A 20,565-nucleotide genomic window follows, 5' to 3' on the forward strand; every position below is an offset into this window, starting at 1 on the left:
ATGAAACCAAGAGTGGTGGAACCTGTCGTCTGGTCATGCAAGATTTCCTAACCCAGCTGGGATAAGCTTTGAAGCTAGATGCTTAACCAAGCCAAAGCCCCCAACTGGTTGAGGTTCAACCATTACTACTCACTCGAATCCTACTCCCAATGAAGTCATGTGGTTGGGTACATATTTGGCTCTCTTAGCCAGGTTGTCAATGTTTGCTTTCCAAAGTCTATGCCGTTTCTCAGACTTCATTGTATCACTACCCCTTCTGACAACAAAAATTACTACACGGCCCTGGGAAGGGCGACCGAAGCCCGAGCACTGCCGCCCCAGGTGGGTTGGCCAAAGCCAGAGCACTGCTGCCCTGGGAACGGGGCCAAAGCTGAAGCTCGAGGGCTTCAGCCCTGGCAGGGAGACTGCAACCTGAGCCCCACCATCCAGGGCTGAAGAAGCCCTTGGCCTTCGGCTGAAGCCCTGGGCGGTGGGGCTTGGACTTCGGCTTCCATCCCAGGCCCCAGCAAATCTAACGCCAGCCCTGGTGACCCCATTAAAATGGGGTCACAACCCACTTTGGGGTTGAGAACTGCTTCCTCAAATGTTCTGACTTTGAGTTTCCAGTGGATTTTTGGTGTTTTAATAGGACTTTTCTCTCCTCCTCATTCAGCCTCACATGTCTCGGCCTCCAAAACCTCCTCCCTCCCTGGCTATGGAAGAAATGGACTGCACAGGGTAAGATGGCAGCAGTGTGGAAAAGCAGAAGGTGGAGTTAATATACAGTCAGGGTATTTATTACCTTACTGATCCCATCAGGTCTCTAAATTGGATCAATCTTTCTTTTAAAACTAACATCAGCATAACAAAAGCCACCTGCTACCAAGAGCCTTGCCCCTCCCCATTGACTAGATTCTGCTAGTGATGTGTACTGTGCAGCATGACCTGAGAGCTGAAGGCCTTTGTATGAGAAATACCTGCACAGTCATATATATGTGAACTGTGCATTCATATGTCCGTGTTTTCCTTCCTGTTACAGCCTGTGTCTACAGACTTCGGTCAGTACAATAGTTATGGGGATGTGAGCAGTGGTGTTCGAGGTAAGACTGAGTTGTTTTTGTTTTTTTCTTGTTTTGCTTTGGTCCCTGAGTGAACTGTGACACTAGCTTTGGTTTCTGCTGTTCCCTTTTTAAGGCAGCAAATGTGGTTGGTCTCCTGTCTGCGTCTCAATTTTTACCTCTGTCCGGTAAACTCCAGAGTTAACTGTAAAATGTGCAGACATTTGTCGGCATTTTTTTTCCTAACCACTTTATGGGGTAGAGTCTCATTTACAGCAAGGATCTGTTCTAGCAGTGCAAAGGGGTCTCAGTGCAAATGAGAATCAAACCTTACGTATTTATTCAGGGATGTGCACTGAGTTCTGTTTTGCTATATTATAGAGCTGCAAATTATACACCATGAGCAGCATGGTCTGCAACCATGAGCCACAAGGTTGGGAGCCAGGGAATGCTAAATTTTAATCCCAGCTCTGCCACTGGCTTGCTGTGTGACTTCGGGCCAGACATGTAACCTGCCTGTGCCCCAGTCTCCTCATCAGTAAAATGTGTTGATGATTAATATTTACAAAGTGCTTTGAACACACAAAGCCCGAGAGTCATGCTCCATATTGTTGTTGTTTCTGTTGTGAGAAATGTACCAGGTACAAATGACAAGGTGCTGTTACAAAGCACTCCCTGAGCTGCTGCTCAGAGATGTGGGCTCCGTTTCTTAGCTTACAATTGAGTCTGGGACTGCAGTGGCCAACGTGTCCATGTCTCTGGTTCAATCTGAAAGCTCGGGCACACGAGTGTATTGGGTCTGGTTCCCATCTCTGCGATGCTGGTGTAAATCAGGAGTAACTCCACTGGCTACGATGTGTACAAGTGCTGAGAGTGAGACTGGAATTGGGCCCTTTGTATACATCGCTTGCCATTACTGCAGTTTGTCAGAAGTTGCATTGATTATGGCACGCAGGTGCCAAAGCATGAAGTGACGCAAGATTTCCAGGGGAGTTAATCCTCTCTGAAGCAGGAGAAACACTTTGTCCTTTTAAAACATTTTTTTAACTTCACCTTTTGAGGGCCAACCCAGTCACTTCGGCGGTCGTGCTGCCAGTGACGTGCTCCATAAACTGGCAACCTCCAGGAGAACCACAGGGGCAGTGGCAACATGACATACCTCTTCTTGGAGTAGCCTTTTGGGGCCGTGAAGAGAGTCCCACATAGGCCTCTTCAGCCAGGGAACATTACTGTAGTATGGGGAAGGAGAAGGGAAGGTGTCCTTCATTCAGCTTTTCAACTATGAATCAGGTTCTATCTGCACTCTAACTTGTAAATGAGCATGTAAAAAATGGTTAGTTTTAAAACAAGGTTTGCATTCCCATGAATCACGTTAACTACATGTTTCAGAGTAACAGCCGTGTTAGTCTGTGTGTGTGTATGGGGGTGGGGGGTGAGAAAACCTGGATTTGTGCTGGAAATGGCCCAACTTGATTATCATACACATTGTAAGGAGAGTGATCACTTTAGATAAGGTATTACCAGCAGGAGAGTGGGGTGGGAGGAGGTATTGTTTCATGGTCTCTGTGTATATAAAGTCTTCTGCAGTTTCCACAGTATGCATCCAATGAAGTGAGCTGTAGCTGACGAAAGCTTATGCTCAAATAAATTGGTTAGTCTCTAAGGTGCCACAAGTACTCCTTTTCTTTTTGTTAACTACATGGTTAGTAATGGTGACAACTAACCATGTGTCATGCAGGACAGTGGGCTTGGCTGGCTCATCAATGTCTCAGGAGATCATAATATTATTTTCTGCTCCTATGGGTCCCGCAACCAGGCTGGTGTAACTGGACTGGCCAGACTTCCTTCCTCCCTACTCTTCGGTAGAACACTCCAGAATGCTTTGTCCCATGTGCTGCTGGTACTGCCCTGTGTAGCTCCCAACCCACAACTCAGAGGTTCTCTGATTTTCCCATAATGCAAACACTGTCAGATATTGATGGGGGTGTGGATGCTCAGTCAAGGTTGACACATGGTTGCACTGAGCAAAAAGCTCATGAGTGCTCACAGCTCAACCTGTTTGTAGTAACAGGTCTGATGCGGGTGTCATGACCTGGCTACAAAAACATGGCTGAAGTTGTCATGTAATCTTAGGCTTAGAAAATGGATGGGACTGTGAACTCAGGCCACATTACATGATGCAGCTGGGTTTGTTGAGCTGCGTTCTGCTATTTATTGTGGTTTCTCCCATTTTCCAAAAGGTCTTAATGTTGGGAAATCCCAGGTCCTAGTGCCAGTGAGGTTAACTGTTTATCTGACAAGTGAGGAACCTCTTGGGATAACCTTCAGTGCATTCAAGCAGAAATGCTGGTCCCATATGTGTGGGCCCAGCCATTTGTGTTCAGAAATGTATCATCTAGGAGTTTCAGTGAGCTATCTTAGACCTACAAAGCATGTCAGGTATTTCATAGCACTTCATAGCCTTGTAAAACATCAGGAGACTGGATGAATCAGTCAGTTGATGGAGAAGCCTACAGGATGAAAATCAAACCAGCTTCTCTGGGCCTCATCCGTATTAAACAGTGCAGAGCCTACACTTGTTTTCTTCTCTCTGACTTTTGTTATACACATCAAAACAGGAACAACTGGTACTTTTTAATATCTGCATTTCTACTAAATATGGAGACAGACAGTCCTCCTCCTTAGTACTAAAAAGTCAAACAGCAAATTCTGCATGTGCTAAAGGCTTTAGGGATTGTTCAGAAGTATGTTATATGTATCAATACTGCTCCAGGCATGATTATACAGTAGTTCTCAAGATGGATCTAGCCAGGGATGGACAACTGGTCTGGTACATCTGAGTTAGTTTGCTGAAAGCTCTCCTATTCCCTATGACATTTTCTTCACTACTCCTAGAATGTGGTTTTTGTTGGATATTCAGCTCTCCTCTGCAAGTGAAGGGACGCTGCCCAATGTCCGGCATAACAGCGTGCAGCAGAGTAGCTAAGTACTGCATGTATATTTTGTACCCTGTACACAGAGAATATGAACTTACTTTCTGTAAATGTCACATTAGGGGAGTGGGCCTCTGGCTAAGGTTAGTTAGGATTTCCGGGTTCTGTTCCCAGCTCTGCCATCATCTTGTTGTGCAGCTTCGGACTTTCAGTGGGAGTTCCTGTAGATCCCTTTGACAGTCTCACTCTTTGATCCTATCTGTACTGTAAAATCCTTAGAGCCAGCTAAAAGAATTTGTTGCGTTCTTTTTTTTTTAAATACCTTTTCAAACAGTCTGAAAATGTCCACAAAAAATGTTTGTATCATTTGAAACATTGCAATTTTTGACTCAGTGAAAGTTTTCTAGTTGAATCAAATAGGTTTGGAATAAGCTTTTTGTGAGGTTCCCCCAAGACCTATCTACAGTAAGACTCTGTGGCTCAGGGACAGTTAGAAAATCCCATGAGAGACAGATGGGTCCCTACTCTTTGCTGTGTGAGGCATAGCAGTACTGCAGTGCCGATAGGAGTGCCATGTTTGCTGATGTGGTGGGAGTTCAATGCACTTGCAGAGACTAATATTTTGATGGTGATTATTTTAAATAATAATTTGCACTTTTGCACTTATGAACATTACTTGAATTGACCCACAAGAAATATATTTCTACTATCTGTGCCGTAGTGCTTATATTCTTTACCATAACGACTTAGGACTTGCACAGGAAGCGTGTACTGATTTAACTAGGGCTGTCAATTAATCGCAGTTAACTCATGTGATTAAGTCAAAAAAAATCAATCGCAATTTAAAAAATGTATCACGATTAATCACACTTTTAATCACACTGTTAAACAATAGAATACCAATTGCAATTTACTAAATATTTTTTGATGTTTTTCTACATTTTCAAATATATTTATTTCAGTTACAACATAGAATACAAAGTGTACAGTGCTCACTTTATATTATTATTTTTATTACAAAAATTTGTGCTGTAAAAATGATAAACAGTTTTTCAATTCACCTCATACAAGTACTGTAGTGCAATCTCTTTATCGTGAAAGTGCAACTTACAAATGCAGATTTTTTTTTTGTTTCATAACTGCACTCAAAAAACCCAAAACAATGTAATACTTTAGGGCCTACAAGTCCACTCAGTCCTACTTCTTGTTCAGCCAATTACTAAGACAAACAAGTGTATTTACATTTATGGGACATAATTCTTCCCACTTCTTATTTACAGTGTCACCTGAAAGTGAAAACAGGCATGCACATGGCACTTTTGTAGCATATCTGGCAAGGTATTTCCGTGCCAGATACGCTAAACATTCGTATGCCCCTTCATACTTGGGCCACCATTCCAGAGGACATGCTTTCATGCTGATGACGCTCACTAAAAATAATGTGTTGATTTATTTTCTGACTAAACCCCTTGGAGGAGAATTATATGTCCCCTGCCCTGTTTTACCTACATTCTGCCATATATTTCATGTTATAGCAGTCTCGGATGATGACCCAGCAAATGTTGTTCGTTTTAAGAACACTTTCACTGCAGATTTGACGAAACGCAAAAAGGGAACCAATGTGAGATTTCTAAAGATAGTTACAGCACTCAACCCAAGGTTTAAGAATCTGAAGTGCCTTCCAAAATCTGAGGGGGATGAGGTGTGGAGAATCTTTTCAGAAGTCTTAAAGGAGCAACACTCCGATGCAGAAACTACAGAACTGAACCACCCAACAAGAAAATCAACCTTCTGCTGGTGGCATCTGACTCAGATGATGAAAATGAATATGCATCAGTCCGCACTGCTTTGGATCATTGTCGAGCAGAACCTGTCATTGGCATGGATGCATGTCCTCTGGAAGGATGGTTGAAGCATGAAGGGACATATAAATCTTTAGTGCATCTGGCATGTAAATATCTTGCGACGCCGGCTACAACAGTACCATGAGAACAACTGTCCTCACTTTCAGGTGACACTGTAAACAAAAAGCGGGCAGCATTATCTCCTGCAAATGTTAATGAACTTGTTTGACTGATTGGCTGAACAAGAAGTAGGACTGAATGGGCTTGTAGGCTCTAAAGTTTTACTTTGTTTCACTTTTGAATGCAGGTTTTTTTTGTACATAATTCTACATATGTAAGTTCAACTTTCATGATAAAGAGATTGCATTACAGTACTTGTATTAGGTGAATTGAAAAATACTATTTCTTTTGTTTTTTACTGGCAAATATTTATAATCAAAAATAATAATATGAAGTGAGCACTGTACACTTTGTATTTTGTGTGGTAATTAAAATCAATATATTTGAAAAGTAGAAAACATCCAAAAATATTTTAATAAATGGCATTCTATTATTCTTCAACAGTGCGTTTAATCGTGATTAGTTTTTTCTAATTGCTTGACAGCCCAAGATTTAATTAATGTTTAGGATGTTGCACTGATTTAATTAAGCCAATTTCTAAACCAATGTCATTAAATTGGTACCGTTTTCTCATTTGGATAAGGCCTTGGATTCTAATTCCCTTCTCCCTTAAATCTTTCCCTTGACTTCAGTAGAAACTGGATCAGGCCTTTGGATTCAAGTCAGTCAAAAAATCTGACCTGTCCCCAACAATATCAGTACATCACATCAGTTCCAACACTGTCGATTGACTGGGACAGAGAGACTGTTATCTCTTTCATGTTTAATTACAAAATAAGCGGAGATGAGTTACTGGAGCTAATGCACCCTTTTGTGAATTGATAGCAACTATCTTCCGATATCTCTGAGAAACATCAATAGTGTCAGAGTGGTGAACAGCAAGCTGATGTCTGCTGGAGGCTGCAAACTGATCTGATACTGCTTTCGCTGAACAATTAAAATATTCTGTTTGGTGTTTGTGACCAATCCATGTTCTGCTGCATTCTAATGCTGACAAGATTTCCCTTTGCTTTTCAGATTTCCAGGTAGAGTACGGGTTTTCATCCATCAACTGACAGCAGAGATAAAAACATCCACTCTGTTATTCAAGTCTGAATTACTGCTACAGGGAAGGGTTTTTTTAAGACATTTGTTTCAGTTTATCTGCATGTTTAAGCATAATCAACGATGTAGACTTGTATCAACAAGGGACAGGCACAGCTAAGATTCTTCCTGGTACAGCCCCAGAACTGTATGGGTGAGGAGGCCCGCACGCCAGTTTTGTGACCTGCTTTGTAAAGCTAATTGATGTGGAAATGAAAGTTATCTGTAGTGGTTCCTTCTTGGCATCTGAGCATGGGTTCTCTCTCCCCATGTCTTGTCCCAACTAAAGGGTGGTCTAGACACATTCCTCTTCATTCTGGGGGCCCCCATCTTCCATACTACAAGCCCCAAACTCTCCCTTTTCGTCTGTGGCTGTGAACATGGAATTCACCCTCCAGCTGAGAAAGCTGGCCAGTGGTCTCCTATGATGCTGTCACCATAGATCTTCCAGCAGTAGATGCTCTTGCAAGTGCCAGCCCCTCCTCTCCAGATCCCAATGATAACTTTTTGCCATTGCATATCTTAATGAATGTTCACAATAATATGTATTTGTACAGCACCTAGCACAATGAAGCCCCAACATGGTTGGCCTGTAGGCGCTATGGCAATATAAATGCTAAATAATTATTATAATTTAAATACTTGGGCAAATTGATTATGTACCGTATCAAAGATGGATCTGCAGTGAGAGGATAACAGATTACAAGATATATTTGTCGTGCCATGCATTGTGCTTAAAGTGTGGCTATGCTATGAACAGTAACTATGTAGAAATGGCACCTTCTTAACCCAGAGCTGCCTCCTGTGTGCGTTCCCAGTAAAATCTGCCTGTGTGACAAAAATAAGTTGAAGCTACTTTTCACTTGCTATCACTGTAGAACCAATACACCTAGCAGAGTGTAAACTGGAGTCTATTCATGCTGGTACATATTCAGCATAATTGTTCATTAAATGCCCGATTTAACTCCCACTAAGGTCAAAGAATCTCTTTCCATTGACTTTCGTGGGAGTTGCCCTAAGTTTCAATCAGTTGTTCCTGTGGAAAAGGCATTAGGTTTTCCCAGGTGTCCATGAAGATAAAATGGAAAAGTAGGATACACATGTAACAGAGCCTTTGTAATAGGACCTGCAAAGCCTTTATTACTGATGATGTGTGAAATGGAAAGAACTCAGATTGACTGTCACAGGTAGAGTTTGCAGTTAGAAATGACACCATTTTACTTGTCAGCTGAGCATATCGGATATAACTGAGTGCTGTTTGTTATGAGAAAAAAGACTTGCGTGGAATTTCATGGTGCCATTTTTGCAGTCACTTTTTCAGAGTAAAGCCACACTCTAACACTATCCAAGTGATAAAGTGACAGTTGCAAGGGGCAGCATGACCCAGTGGTTTAATAGTGCCCAGACATATTGTCGTGTGGGATCTGAGTTCACAGGCGCCAACTTTCGCTGGTGCCGGTGGGTGCTCGTGCCTCGGCCCCGCCCCGACTCCGCCCCCTCCCTGCCCTTATTGGATCCCTCCCCAAATCCCTGCCCTGGCCCCGCCTCTTCCCCAAGCGCGCCACGTTCCTCCTCCTGCCCCCTCCCTCCCTCTCAGGCTTGCCGTGCTGTTTTGCAGCGCAAGCGCTGGGAGGGAGTGGGGAGAAGCAGGATGCGGTGGCCCACTCAGGGGAGAAGGTGGAGGCGGAGCGCAGGCGGAGGTGAGCTGGGGCGGGGAGCTGCCGGTGGGTGCTCTGCACCCACCAATTTTTCCCCGTCAGTGCTCCAGCCCTGGAGCACCCGCGGACTCGGCGCATATGTCTGAGTTGAGGTTCCAAGCTGCAAGCCCACAGAGGAAGCCATGGAGACAGGAAAGGTGTGGCCACTCTGTAGTAACCCCCTGGTTGATTGGGAGTGCTATGGATGGTTTCACAGTGAGCCATGTCCAGGCCTACTGAGCCGAGAGCAGATCAGAGCCTTTGAGGGAAGGAAAATTGGAGATGGGATCCAGAGCTCACCTTAGAAAAATAATAAGCAGGAGTTATGACATTGTTCCATATGTTAAGATTAATTGTTAAGATTTGAGGAAAGTTTGAGCATAAATTCACCTCTGTTTTCACCATTACATAAGTACCTTTTCCCTGTGTGTGTGTATGTGTAACCTGTGAGTCTGATGTATACCTATATCCGATGCAGTCCCTCCCGGATGGTCATGTTCCCGGAATGAGAATGGACAGAGGAGTGTCTATGCCTAACATGTTGGAACCAAAGGCAAGTGCAGCTAATATTTTCCTTCGAGACAGTGAAGGTTTGAATATGTACTGCAGATGAGATACTATAGGAAATGTCTTGAGTCCCTGTTGTTTCTCTTTCCCTCATCCCAATCATTGCTCCTTATGTGCCAAATCTCTCCCTCTGTGCTGGCCCTCACCTTGCATGGGTGTGCCTCCTGTCTGCTTCAGGGGAGGGACAAGAGCAGCCACAGTATGCAGCCCCAAGGAGGGATTTCAGAGGGCAACACTGAGAGGCTGAAAGTGCTTGAGTGATGCCAAATGCAGCTCATTCCCTGCACAGCTGTGATTCAAAGAGCCAAAACAGCAGGAACCCACAGTGCTTAAACCTGGATAGACGCATAACTCAGGAACAGGCATGTTTAACTGTAGTGAGGCGGGGTTAGTTACAGAGCATTAGTGGAAAGGGAAGGGCTTAATTCTCACACTAGGGCCTCTTTATACCACTCCAGCTGTGGAAAGAGGCCTTGGTGTAAATGAGCATCAGATCCTAAAAGTTAAATAGGGTTTGATACTCAAGTTATTGGAGCAGGAGGAGAAGTCATTTATACACAGGCATTGTCCAACTTACCCGACTGTGTATGCTGCTTGTTAGTAAAACAAATGCAGTTATCAGCATAGCTGTTATGCCTCACCTTACAGTACATCTGAAACCTGTGGGTTATAGCAACACACCTTTCTAGGGGTGCACGCTAACCCGTAAGAAGAGATCATTCTCCTTATTAAGAGATAATGTGAAGCTGCCTGGTGCAGTAAACAGATGCATTTTCCCCACCTCTGCTTTTGAGCCAAGCTCACTGCCTTTCTGAGACTCTCTCTTTCCATTTCATTCTAATCCTGTTTGACTGGCATAGTGAGCCAAAAGGGAAGCATGAAAACATTATTTTTCGAGAGTAATTGAAAGACAATGGCGAGGGACAGCGGCAGTGCATCTTTTCCTGTGGATTAGTACTGCCCCTGCCTTGACGGTACTGTATGTAACAGATTGGCACCGCTACCTGTCCAGTTGGCAGAAGCCCTGTATAATCTCCAGGTGACTCCCGTGTGACCAAGAGGAATGTTCCTTAGGTGTACCTCCGCTTCCCACACAAACATTTAGACTGACGCATGCTCACCAAAATCCGTCATTTCTCAGTATTCAAAGGGAACATTCACATGACTCATGTGACCCAGGTGCATTAATCCCCATGTGACTAGATTACGCTCAACTCTTATGGTCCTACAATATCTTGGATTTTCCTGTAAAACATAGTGAAGGAAGTAAAGAGAGGCATTGTTCTTGGTCATTACTGTTAATAGTCACAGGGAGAAGATTGTTACCAGCTAATGTGAAATGTGGCTTATGAGAAATGAATTGGGAGTTGCGGGGGAGTCTTAGTCCATTTCCAAGCCTGCAGATGGCACCATCCCAAATTAGCTATCACCTAAACTGACACAAACTGAGACCCCGAGTTGGTAGCCTCAGTAGAGAAGCCAAAGTCTTAAGCAGGCAAAGAGGCTGGAGCACCCAAGTAATCCACCTAGCCATTGAGCTGCCACCTCTACCGAATTTTATGGGACAGGCCCAGTTTTGAAGCGCTCGAGAAGTGAGACAGATGGTGGGAAGCTTGCGCTGCTGCTGCCCTACTGTACCTGTTCTAACAATGAATAACAGACTCACATCTCCAGGGCTGTCAGTCCACCTGCCTTCATCAGCCCTAAATTCAATTTTGAAAAGAGGGATTCTTAGGGTGTTTGTTGAGAAAGGATGGTATCACCTGGGTATAAAATGTAATACTTTACAACTGTGGCTAAAGGCATTTTGGGACTGAAACTGAGTGTTAATAGTGAGAGGGATTCAGTTAGAGCTGTGTTTTACATTGTATATATTTCTCTATTGATGGTTAACCTGCTGAAAAACTATGGTTTTGCCAAAATCCTAAGGGTTGATGTTTCTGCCTTTAGGGTGAGCAGCAATTTTTGCAGACAACATTGCCTTTTCTGCTTCTGAACCAGCATCAGACATATTATAGAAGGCCCTATCCCTGGCTTCATAAGCCTTGACCTAAATGAAATGCATATTTTAAAAATATATTTATATATCTACCTTAGGGAATTCACCACTCCCTAGATCTTGCTTTATTCTGGCTCCTTACTGCAATATAATGCCTGCTTTGATGCAATATAACCTCTTACAGCCACCATTTCTGTTGATGGACCCAGGCAATACATTTTTAAATAACTGTTATTCTTGCTTTGGGTGGCAAATTCTGACATTGTCCTCAGGGTAAAATTTATGGGAATTTTGCTGAAATAAAAGTTTAGTTTGTGTTGACATTTAATCATGTAGGGCCAGATTCTCAGTTAGTATAAATTGGTGTAGCCCAATTAACTTGCCAACACCAACTTAAATGAGCTGAGGATCTGGCTCAAAATGTGTGTTTATTGCCCATGAAAAATATGGGATGTGGAAATTGGTGAATTTCACGAAACTTCACCCAATAGAAACAAGCAAAGAGTACCTCAAAAGGGGATTAGAGTTTGTGTGTTCTGAAACCAAGAATGATGAACTATGCTATGAAGTGAATTTTTAAATATAAAACATGATGATGACCTCAAACCTTTGAAATAAGCTTTCCCTGTGTTCACTGTGGTTATTTTATGACAAGTTACACTTTTTCATATAAAATTGTATACTGTAGTTATTTTAAGTGTTGAACAGAAACAATGTAACTCTTAAAGTATAAAGTAGAACTAATTGTACAATTATGAGAATGTCAGACTCTACTAAGACATACTGGTTGTAAGATATGGTTAAATACACGTTATTTAAGTTATTAACTACAATAAACTCAATGGTATGTTTATTTATGGCTGAATCTTATTTATTGTGCTTCTGAAAAATTTGTTGGGATAGTTGGTGACTATGGAATGAACTTAGTGAGGCAGGACAATACAAAGTTTTGTCACCAGGGACAGTCTTCATTTCTAAGAACGTTAAGCGTATTTATAACATTGGCTGGCTGCATAGCGGTTTCTGTGAGAGGAATTGGTGGTCTCTGTCCTTTCCCCAGTGGACAAATATGCACATCACTAAAACCACCACCACAGCTGGCAATAAAGGCCAATCCAATTTGCACTGAAGCCCATGTTAAAACTCACATTAACTTAAATAAGAGTTGAGTCAGGCCCTAATTGAGAAGCCTGTGGGCATGCTCAGCAGAGCGGCCAAAGGTGAAATGGACAATAGGAGATGGACCATTAGAGGTTCCATTACCTTTAGACATGGTCTCTCTAAGTTATGGCAAAGACACATAGGTGTCTCGGCAAAGGGACACCTGAACTGTTGCTGTCTATGCTGTAGATGTTTGATAACTAAACAGAGGACTTCAGTTTCCAGGGCTGTGAATCCAGCACTTCATTTTAGGCACCAAATTTTATTTATCCCTTTCTGTGGCATATCATTTTGATTGGGTCAGATTGATTAGGGAATAGCTGACAGGAAAAGCTCCAAGTCTTTTCATTTTAAAACTGTGGCATTAAACCTGTCCAAATAAATGAAGAGCATGATCTTCCTTAGTCCCAAAAATTGATTAATGTGGAATATCTGACTATTGAGTACAGTATTAATCAAACCAGAGAACCTCATAAAATATTGTATAGAAGATTGAATGGATGTATGCCATGTTAAAGAAGGGGAAGGCATGTACAAAACCTTCTACAAAACCTTTTCCTGCAATCCATCCATCGATGTCAAGGTCAAAATGCACAGTGGCGACCTGTGATTTGTTTGTAAACAAATCAACAAACAACATGAAAATAATTCATCTGATAAATTTCACTCAACACAAGGCCCGATGTGGTAACTAACAAAGTTGTTAAGAGATGCTACTTTTTCTGACTATTTTCAGGTGGTGGTGGTGGTGGTTGAAGTACAATAGACATTAGTTCTTTTCCTTAGAACTGTGCAAATTATTGCAACCATCAAAAGTGTTCATGAATGCTATATATATTTTTACCTAAATAAACTCCACGCTAACTTACCAAGTGGCAAAAAATTTACTAGAGATGCATCTTTGTGGCTAAAAACAAATGTATATACTGTACCTTTTATATAAGTCTGTGGGAAGTATGGATATACACATCTCTGAAAATGGTGCTGACGGGTATTGTACCTACGAAATGTGGTCGAGTTGATTTTGTTAGCGAAGGAGTATTTGTTCAAGCCAGACTGGACTTCAATTTCAGGCAACTTGAAGGTTTTTTTTTATAGTTTTGTAATTTCCTTCTAAGAACAGTGGTTGTGTGGTTGGGTGAAGAATACATATATGTTCTTTGTTTTTGAATGTAAATATGTCTCTTCCCCCTCCTCCCCCCATCCCTCTTATACACAAACAGATTTTTCCATATGAAATGCTCATGGTGACCAACAGAGGGCGAAATAAAATATTACGGGATGTAGACAGAACCCGGCTTGAGGTAAGGAAGCAAGTTCTTAAATAGACTTTCCTACTGAAGTTTATTATTGTTCCTCATTTGAACAATCAAATGTAGAAGTGTGGGCCCTTGATTAGAACCAAGAAGCCTGCTCAGAAATGCCTTGCTTAGCAATGGAGATTTGTCAAGAGGAAGGATTCCGGAGGTGGTAGCAAAGGCGAAGGGTTAAACACTATAGCAATTGCAAATCTGCATTGAGGAATGAATATGAATGTCTCATTTAACCTCACTGACAGAGCTGCTCAAGCATCCAGTTGTGTTTGCTCATAAATTGATGAGAAGGCAGATATTGGTAAATCATTATCCAATAATCATAGGAACATGAGCTCCGGTCCAGTATCACATCTCTGGCAGTGGCCGGTTCCAGATTCCATAGGTGCTGGGGGTGCTGGCTTGAAGTGGTTTCCATCAAATACGGGGTTTACCGTTTGGTTCATTAGCTCTCAGCACTCCCACTGTACGGATTGTTCCAGCCCCCCTGCCAGCTGCTACGGAGGAGCCAGGGACTCCAGACTGCCCTGTTATGGAATAACCTGCCCACAGCAGAAGTTTCTTCCCAGCTGCCATTAGTTAGTGTTTGCCTTATGTCTAGAAGCATGAGGTTTATATCTCTACTTCCACATTAAAAATTGTTCATCAGTGTGGGTTAAGGAGACTTGGGCAAGTTGTGCGATGTTCTGACGGCTTGTGGTTATAAACCCGGTTTTGAATGGGGCCACCAATATCCAGACAGCATTATGGTCATTTCTATATGTTTTGAAAGGAATGGATCTGGGGGCTATAGGTGTATTTCTGCCCTGTGTTTTGCTCATGCACCAGGGAGAGCTTCGTCCCCACACCCAGCATATTCTAAGCAGCAGCTGAGGAAGAAACCTTTGTAGAGTCTGAGACAGCACTATGAGGGGGTGTGGCCAGTGCAGGTGCTGACGCACCACAGCTTCAAGGGAGTGTGATTTGCTGGAGAGATGGCTTAGTCAAACCTTGCTTTCCCTAGCACGTGTGCTGCATGCTAGCTGGCCCAGTCCTTTCATCACTCTCTGTCTGTTTCCCTCTCTTAAAATGGAAACAGTAATACCTATGTCGCAAGTGAGCTGAGAAACCTAATTAATGGGGGACAGTGAAACCCAGTGGATAGAGCACTGGAGTGGGATTCAGGAGACCTGGGTTCACTTCCGGGCTCTGCCGCTGGCTGGCTGGGACGTTAGGCATGTCACTTCCCTTCTCTGTGCCTCAGTTTCCCCAGCTGTGCAGTGGGGATGATACTGACCGCTCTTTTAAAGTGCCTGGGGGACCTACTGATGAAAATCACTATATAAGATGTAGGTATGATTATGAATTCATTCGTGGTGGAAAGCACTTTGAGAGCTTTGTTAGCATTATTTCAGTGTGTGTCCCTGGACCTTTAATCAGGCCCCTAAGGCTAGCACTGGAGCTGCTTGCCAGTTTACCCTAGCTCCCTGAGACTTGCTGTGCTTCGAAATGCAATCTTTAATGAGCCCGTTCTCCATTGACATCTCCTTGGTTGTTACTGACTGTGCTTTTCTCCCTTTTTCCAGCGTCACTTAGCACCGGAAGTTTTTCAAGAAATATTTGGCATGACAATACAAGAGTTTGACAAGTTACCTCTTTGGAGACGCAACGACATGAAGAAGAAAGCAAAACTCTTTTAATTCACTCTACATTTATAGCCCTTTAAACAAAACAAAACAAATTGCATAGGATATTGTATGATAAAGTCCAAATTCTCTTCGGAGAGCAACTTACTCATCCACCAAAAAGGGAAAATCTGACAAAGGCACCTGTATTCATAGCAATTGGGCCAAGATGAACATTTGCCAATGGGGTAAAAATTTCTGTGTTCAGAAACTCGATGGTAGTTTTCACATGTGTAAACTTTTTACATGTTGTATACATGATAGGAAGCGGTTCTTTTCTTCTCCCTCAATAATATTCCCTTTTCTTTTGTCCAGAATATGATGAACTTTATTGCTAGAGCCAGGAAGTGCTCTTAGGATGCCTAGTAGAATGAAAGAATTGTAATCATTTCAAGAAATGAATATATATACATATATTCTGTAGTATACCCATATGGTAAAATTAATCCTTTTTGCACACCATTTCTTAACTGGCACTGTTTTAAAAGGGCATATTCTTTCTGTTATGAAAGAACGAGGTAGGCAGTTTGCTCTGTTCCGCTGCATACCAACCAAATTATTGGAAAACAGATTCCCTGCTCGTACTTGTACTACATATATGCTAGGATATCAATAGTGAATTGCTGTGTATGTTTTCAGATCTTCCCTCCTCCATACTTTCTGCTTTAATTAACATGGCCTGGGCTTTACTAGTCATTTAAGTAAAGGGAATGGTGTAGGAGTGGCAGTTTTCTTGTTGTTTAGTCTGGGGATTTAGGGTGGGTGGAGGGAATGAAAGGGTTAAAAGGAAATTCTTCTAATGTATGCTCCGGTGCACACCCACAGACTTTGGGCCAAATTCCCTGCTACTGAAAAACGGCTCAGCTGCACTGAGTTGCACCAGCAGAGAATTTTTTTCTGTGTGGGCAGACATGCGATTTAACCCCTTTTGGCAGAGGAAGGGAGGCTTCTGTGTGAAATAGCCCTATCTTGCACCATGTTTTCCCAGTACAGTCTCATTGGTTAAATCGCTGTTGCAGACATTGACGATACTGCACAATGTATCAAGTTGAGCACTTCTTTTGTTGTTTGTTACCGTGTTTTCACTTATGCTTTGAAAAGAGGGTTTGGAATTTCTTTCATGCTACAAAGATGCAGCCTTGGGATTTTGGTTTTTTGTTGTTTTTTTTCCTTTGTGCCTGGCATGCTTTGTAGGGTGCAGGAAGTCATGCAGGATAGTTTTTTGAATGAGTTATGTTTATTATTGTTTGCATTCTTTTCCCACTGTGCTCCAGAGTGTGAGGATTGCCTGTATATAACTTCACTGCTTGGAAGGCAGGTTGTGTTCACACGGGGACATGAGGAACACATTAACTTCCCCGAATGAATGTTTAGCTGCTGAAAGGTCAGCATCTTCTCTACATTGGAGCTGAACTGCCAATGTATCCCTCTCTTTTATGAGTGTGCTAGTCTACAAAGGGATGTCAAGATTTTCCTTTTAGATTTGATAGTCCTCATGGGAGACACCAGAGGCTTTTGTGTTTTCTGTTAATGAGGACTAACACATAGACATCAGGAGGAGGAGGTGGTTAGGTCTGTAAGGTCGTGTAGGAGATGTGAGATTCTGGATCATTGCATTGAGTTTTGCACTTCTGCTCCAGCAGGACAGCATGCTGTCCAATAACTAATCTTCTCAATGTGCAGAATTAAGCAAAACCTGCTTTCTGTTTGCAGTCCCAGAGAGGCCTGATCCAACAGAACCAGTGCTGTTCCACTGAAGAGATCTGGGCAGTGGGTTTAGTATTTGGAGGACCTATCCAGGGGATCCATCCAGCCTGCATGCTAAAGAGCACAGCCAGGGGAAAGGGATGGTGCAGACCAGGGGATGAGTTGGTGGAGGTGCTGTAATTCATAGAATCATAGAATATCAGGGTTGGAAGGGACCTCAGGAGTCATCTAGCCCAACCCCCTGCTCAAAGCAGGACCAATCCCCGATTTTTGCCCCAGATCCCTAAATGGCCCCCTCAAGGATTGAACTCACAACCCTGGGTTTAGCAGGCCAACGCTCAAACCACTGAGCTATCCCTCCCCCCACTGAGCTATCCCTGTGATTTCAGTGGGGTTACAGCAAGCATCAGTTCAGCATGTTGTTTTGTTTCAAGTTCCAGCACAAGCATAATAAACATTTCCAGATTACTATTAACAAGTAAATGGGAGTGGAATAACTGAAATGTGAGATGCAAATCCGGGTTACCAATGAAACCAAACACAACACACTGAAGGGGCAAACATCTTATGATTAGGGCATTTGTTAGGGTTGGGACTTACTGAAATTTGCTATTTGTTTCTTGCAGATTATGGCTCAATTTCAAGATGGATATTTTGGGTATCAGTTTTTAAAAAATCTCTGAAAGTGTTTAGGCCCCAACCCTGCAGATGACTCCACATGAACATAGTGTGACAGATGCTGGTGAGCAATAATTTCAAGGGTCAGCCTTAGTCTGCGTCTTTTTCGCAGTTCTAATTTTCAGTTCAAAGGATGCTTTCCTGCATAGCACAGGAAAAGCTGCATGCTTGCAGACCACATTGTTCCCTCCATCTCTAGATTTATTAATAAACATCTGCACAACAGACACGGGAACGTTATCCACGGAAAAGTTGAAAAACGGCAAAGTTTGAATTTCAAAATTTCTGATCTGCTTATTTTCAGTGCTTTATTTTCAAAAACCCAAGCTATGAAAAATGACTTCAGGTTAGATTGTATCTATTTCTTACCAGTTTCCAACCTATTGTCACTATCCCTGCTTAGAAAGAAACGAAAGAGAAGCCAATTTAGATGCTCCAGACATGTTAGCAAAATCCTGAAGATGAGTGTAGACTATGTAGAAGCTGGTGTCATTGTTCTTTACAACCATAGGTTTCTCCATTACTAAGAAATACATGGAGACATTCAGGAAAGTTAAGATGAATCAGATAAATGTGTGAAGTTAAAGTACATTAATTACAGAGGGTTACACCCCTGTGTAAATGCTGTCATTCAAGACAAAAGTGATGTTAGTTCACTGTCGCTAAATTCTCCGCTACTGTGAATTAATGTTGCTTTACCTCACAACTTTAGTTATTTCATCTTAACTTTCCTGAATGTCCCTGTGTACACAAACCCTAGGAGATGCCATGACTTTAAGGATCACTGCTGCAGCCCTGGGGCCTGTTTTCTCCAGTGAGCAGCTAGTAATTCTCACCACAGGTTTTTCTACCTTCCCATCAGGCGGAGAAGGCAAATAGCAGCCTTGTAAACAGAGACATAGCCCCAGGGAGGGGCTCCTTAATCAGTTTGTGAATCATTTCCCTAGTACCACTCCCGTATTCTGTTGTTTTGGGACATATCTTCAAGATGTAGTTAAATTCCCCCTCCTTCTTCAACATTCCCTGGAGATATGCTGCTGTTCATGTAGGTTCCCATTTGCAGATACAAATGCATATTACCTGATTGCTGATGTGTTCGCATGTTCTAAGTATACTAGTGCATTGCCATGATTGGCCTGGGTGTAAATCAGTGCAGAATTTGGCCATAGGCACTTCTTTTTGAAAATGCTGCCCATTACTTATTGTCTTTCATTCAGGTCTACAGCACCCATACCAGCAGTGATGAGATTGCTGAGGAATGCTGTGTGTAGCTTAGCAATATTCACAAAAAGAAAAGGAGTACTTGTGACACCTTAGAGACTAACCAATTTATTTGAGCATAAGCTTTAGCTCACTTCATCCGATGAAGTGAGCTGTAGCTCACGAAAGCTTATGCTCAAATAAATTGGTTAGTCTCTAAGGTGCCACAAGTACTCCTTTTCTTTTTGCGAATACAGACTAACACGGCTGTTACTCTGAAACTTAGCAATATTCGTCAGTGTAGTTGGGATCAAGTAATATGACTTACCGTTTTTGTCCCCTCTCCTGTCAACTAAGAGACAGAAAAAAGACACAAGAATTTTTATATAAACCAGAAAGAAGGAAGACTTGGCCAGTCCAATGTCCTTGCACTATATTGTAAGTGAACTCATTTCCACTCAGGCTTGAAAATCAGAATAATAGTGCATTTATCTTAATATGTGCATTGTGTCTTCTCTGCAGATTTAAGCCAGTAGCTGGAAGGATAGATTTGGAAGATTTTAGACATGTCTAACACTTTCATCTTCCCGGTGAAACATGAAACCATTTTTTTCCCCTTTCAAAACTTGTTTGAGGAGCTTCATTATATTATTTTGTCTTCCTTAGTAGATAACTTCATGCTGGAGTCACTTAAAACAGATTGGAGTGCTGTTAAGAGTTTGAAAAGATTATCTAACGACAATACACATTTGTTCTCAGTTTCTGGTTAGTAACTGCTCCTTCAATATGCTTTGTGGTGACTTGTAAACTCAGATCAGCTTCCATATGCGATGAAAAGAGTCAGCCTGGAAAAGTAATGAGCGGGTTATTGGTCTTACAAGGTGAAAGACTTAATTTTGTGATTCTGATAATTTCCTGGTGTTTCCTGTCAGGCATGGACTGTCTTTTCTTTGACGTTTGCCTGTTTTAAACTTTTACTTGCTCTGATGCTGAAGGTTTTGCCATCCTTTCCCCATTCAGAGGCATACCTTGGAAAGTTGTCTTCACCCAGATGGTCCAAAAGTCCTATCATTTGGGGAGAGTCACTAAATCTTTTTGGAAAGATTTGTTAAGCTTGAATTAGCCACCACCCTTTGAAGCCAAATCCCTTTGAGAAGTAGTTGCCTCTCTCGAGATGTTTATGCTGTGGCCAGTTTTAAAATTCAAGTTAATCTTTACAAAGAGAAAATTATTTTCTTCTGTTATAAATATGGCAGGGATGCCTTGAGGTGGGGAGTGGGTCTGGCTCAGCTACGGTCCTCCAGGGCTCCTCAGAAGTGAGTTTAAAGTACTTAAGAGGAAATAATTGCAGGTCAGCCAAGTGCTGCTCACTCTCAAAGCCCTTGAAGTCACTGGAGTCATGGACAAATGTAAATCCGGAGTAACAGGTGTAAATCAGGAGTAAGTCTACTGAAGTCAATGGAAAAAAGCTGGTGTAAAAAGTGACCACAGAATCAGCCCCTAGAAAGAGAGGAGAGCGCTCAGCACTGCCAATGCTGTATCCCAAAGACCTAATACTGAGC

The 20,565-nt window shown here is 42.3% G+C and overlaps 1 protein-coding gene across 13 annotated transcripts in view; it reads left to right on the forward strand.

Annotated features, from left to right (window-relative positions):
* Positions 1 to 19,135, forward strand: part of ABLIM1 (actin binding LIM protein 1) — a 314,885-nt gene extending 295,750 nt beyond the window's left edge. For 11 of the 13 annotated variants that reach the window (XM_073354282.2, XM_073354291.2, XM_073354285.2 and 8 more), the window contains 3 exons: positions 653 to 717; positions 1,019 to 1,079; positions 6,952 to 9,176. In XM_073354282.2, coding sequence (XP_073210383.1) covers positions 653 to 717; positions 1,019 to 1,079; positions 6,952 to 6,989 — 164 coding nt within the window. In that variant the 3' untranslated portion in view covers positions 6,990 to 9,176. The other 2 variants (XM_073354293.1, XR_012160071.2) reach the window with 2 other exon arrangements.
* The last annotated feature ends 1,430 nt before the right edge of the window (positions 19,136 to 20,565 follow it).

The sequence above is a fragment of the Lepidochelys kempii genome, chromosome 7 (genome assembly GCF_965140285.1).
Source record: "Lepidochelys kempii isolate rLepKem1 chromosome 7, rLepKem1.hap1, whole genome shotgun sequence".
NCBI classification, from domain to species: domain Eukaryota; kingdom Metazoa; phylum Chordata; order Testudines; family Cheloniidae; genus Lepidochelys; species Lepidochelys kempii.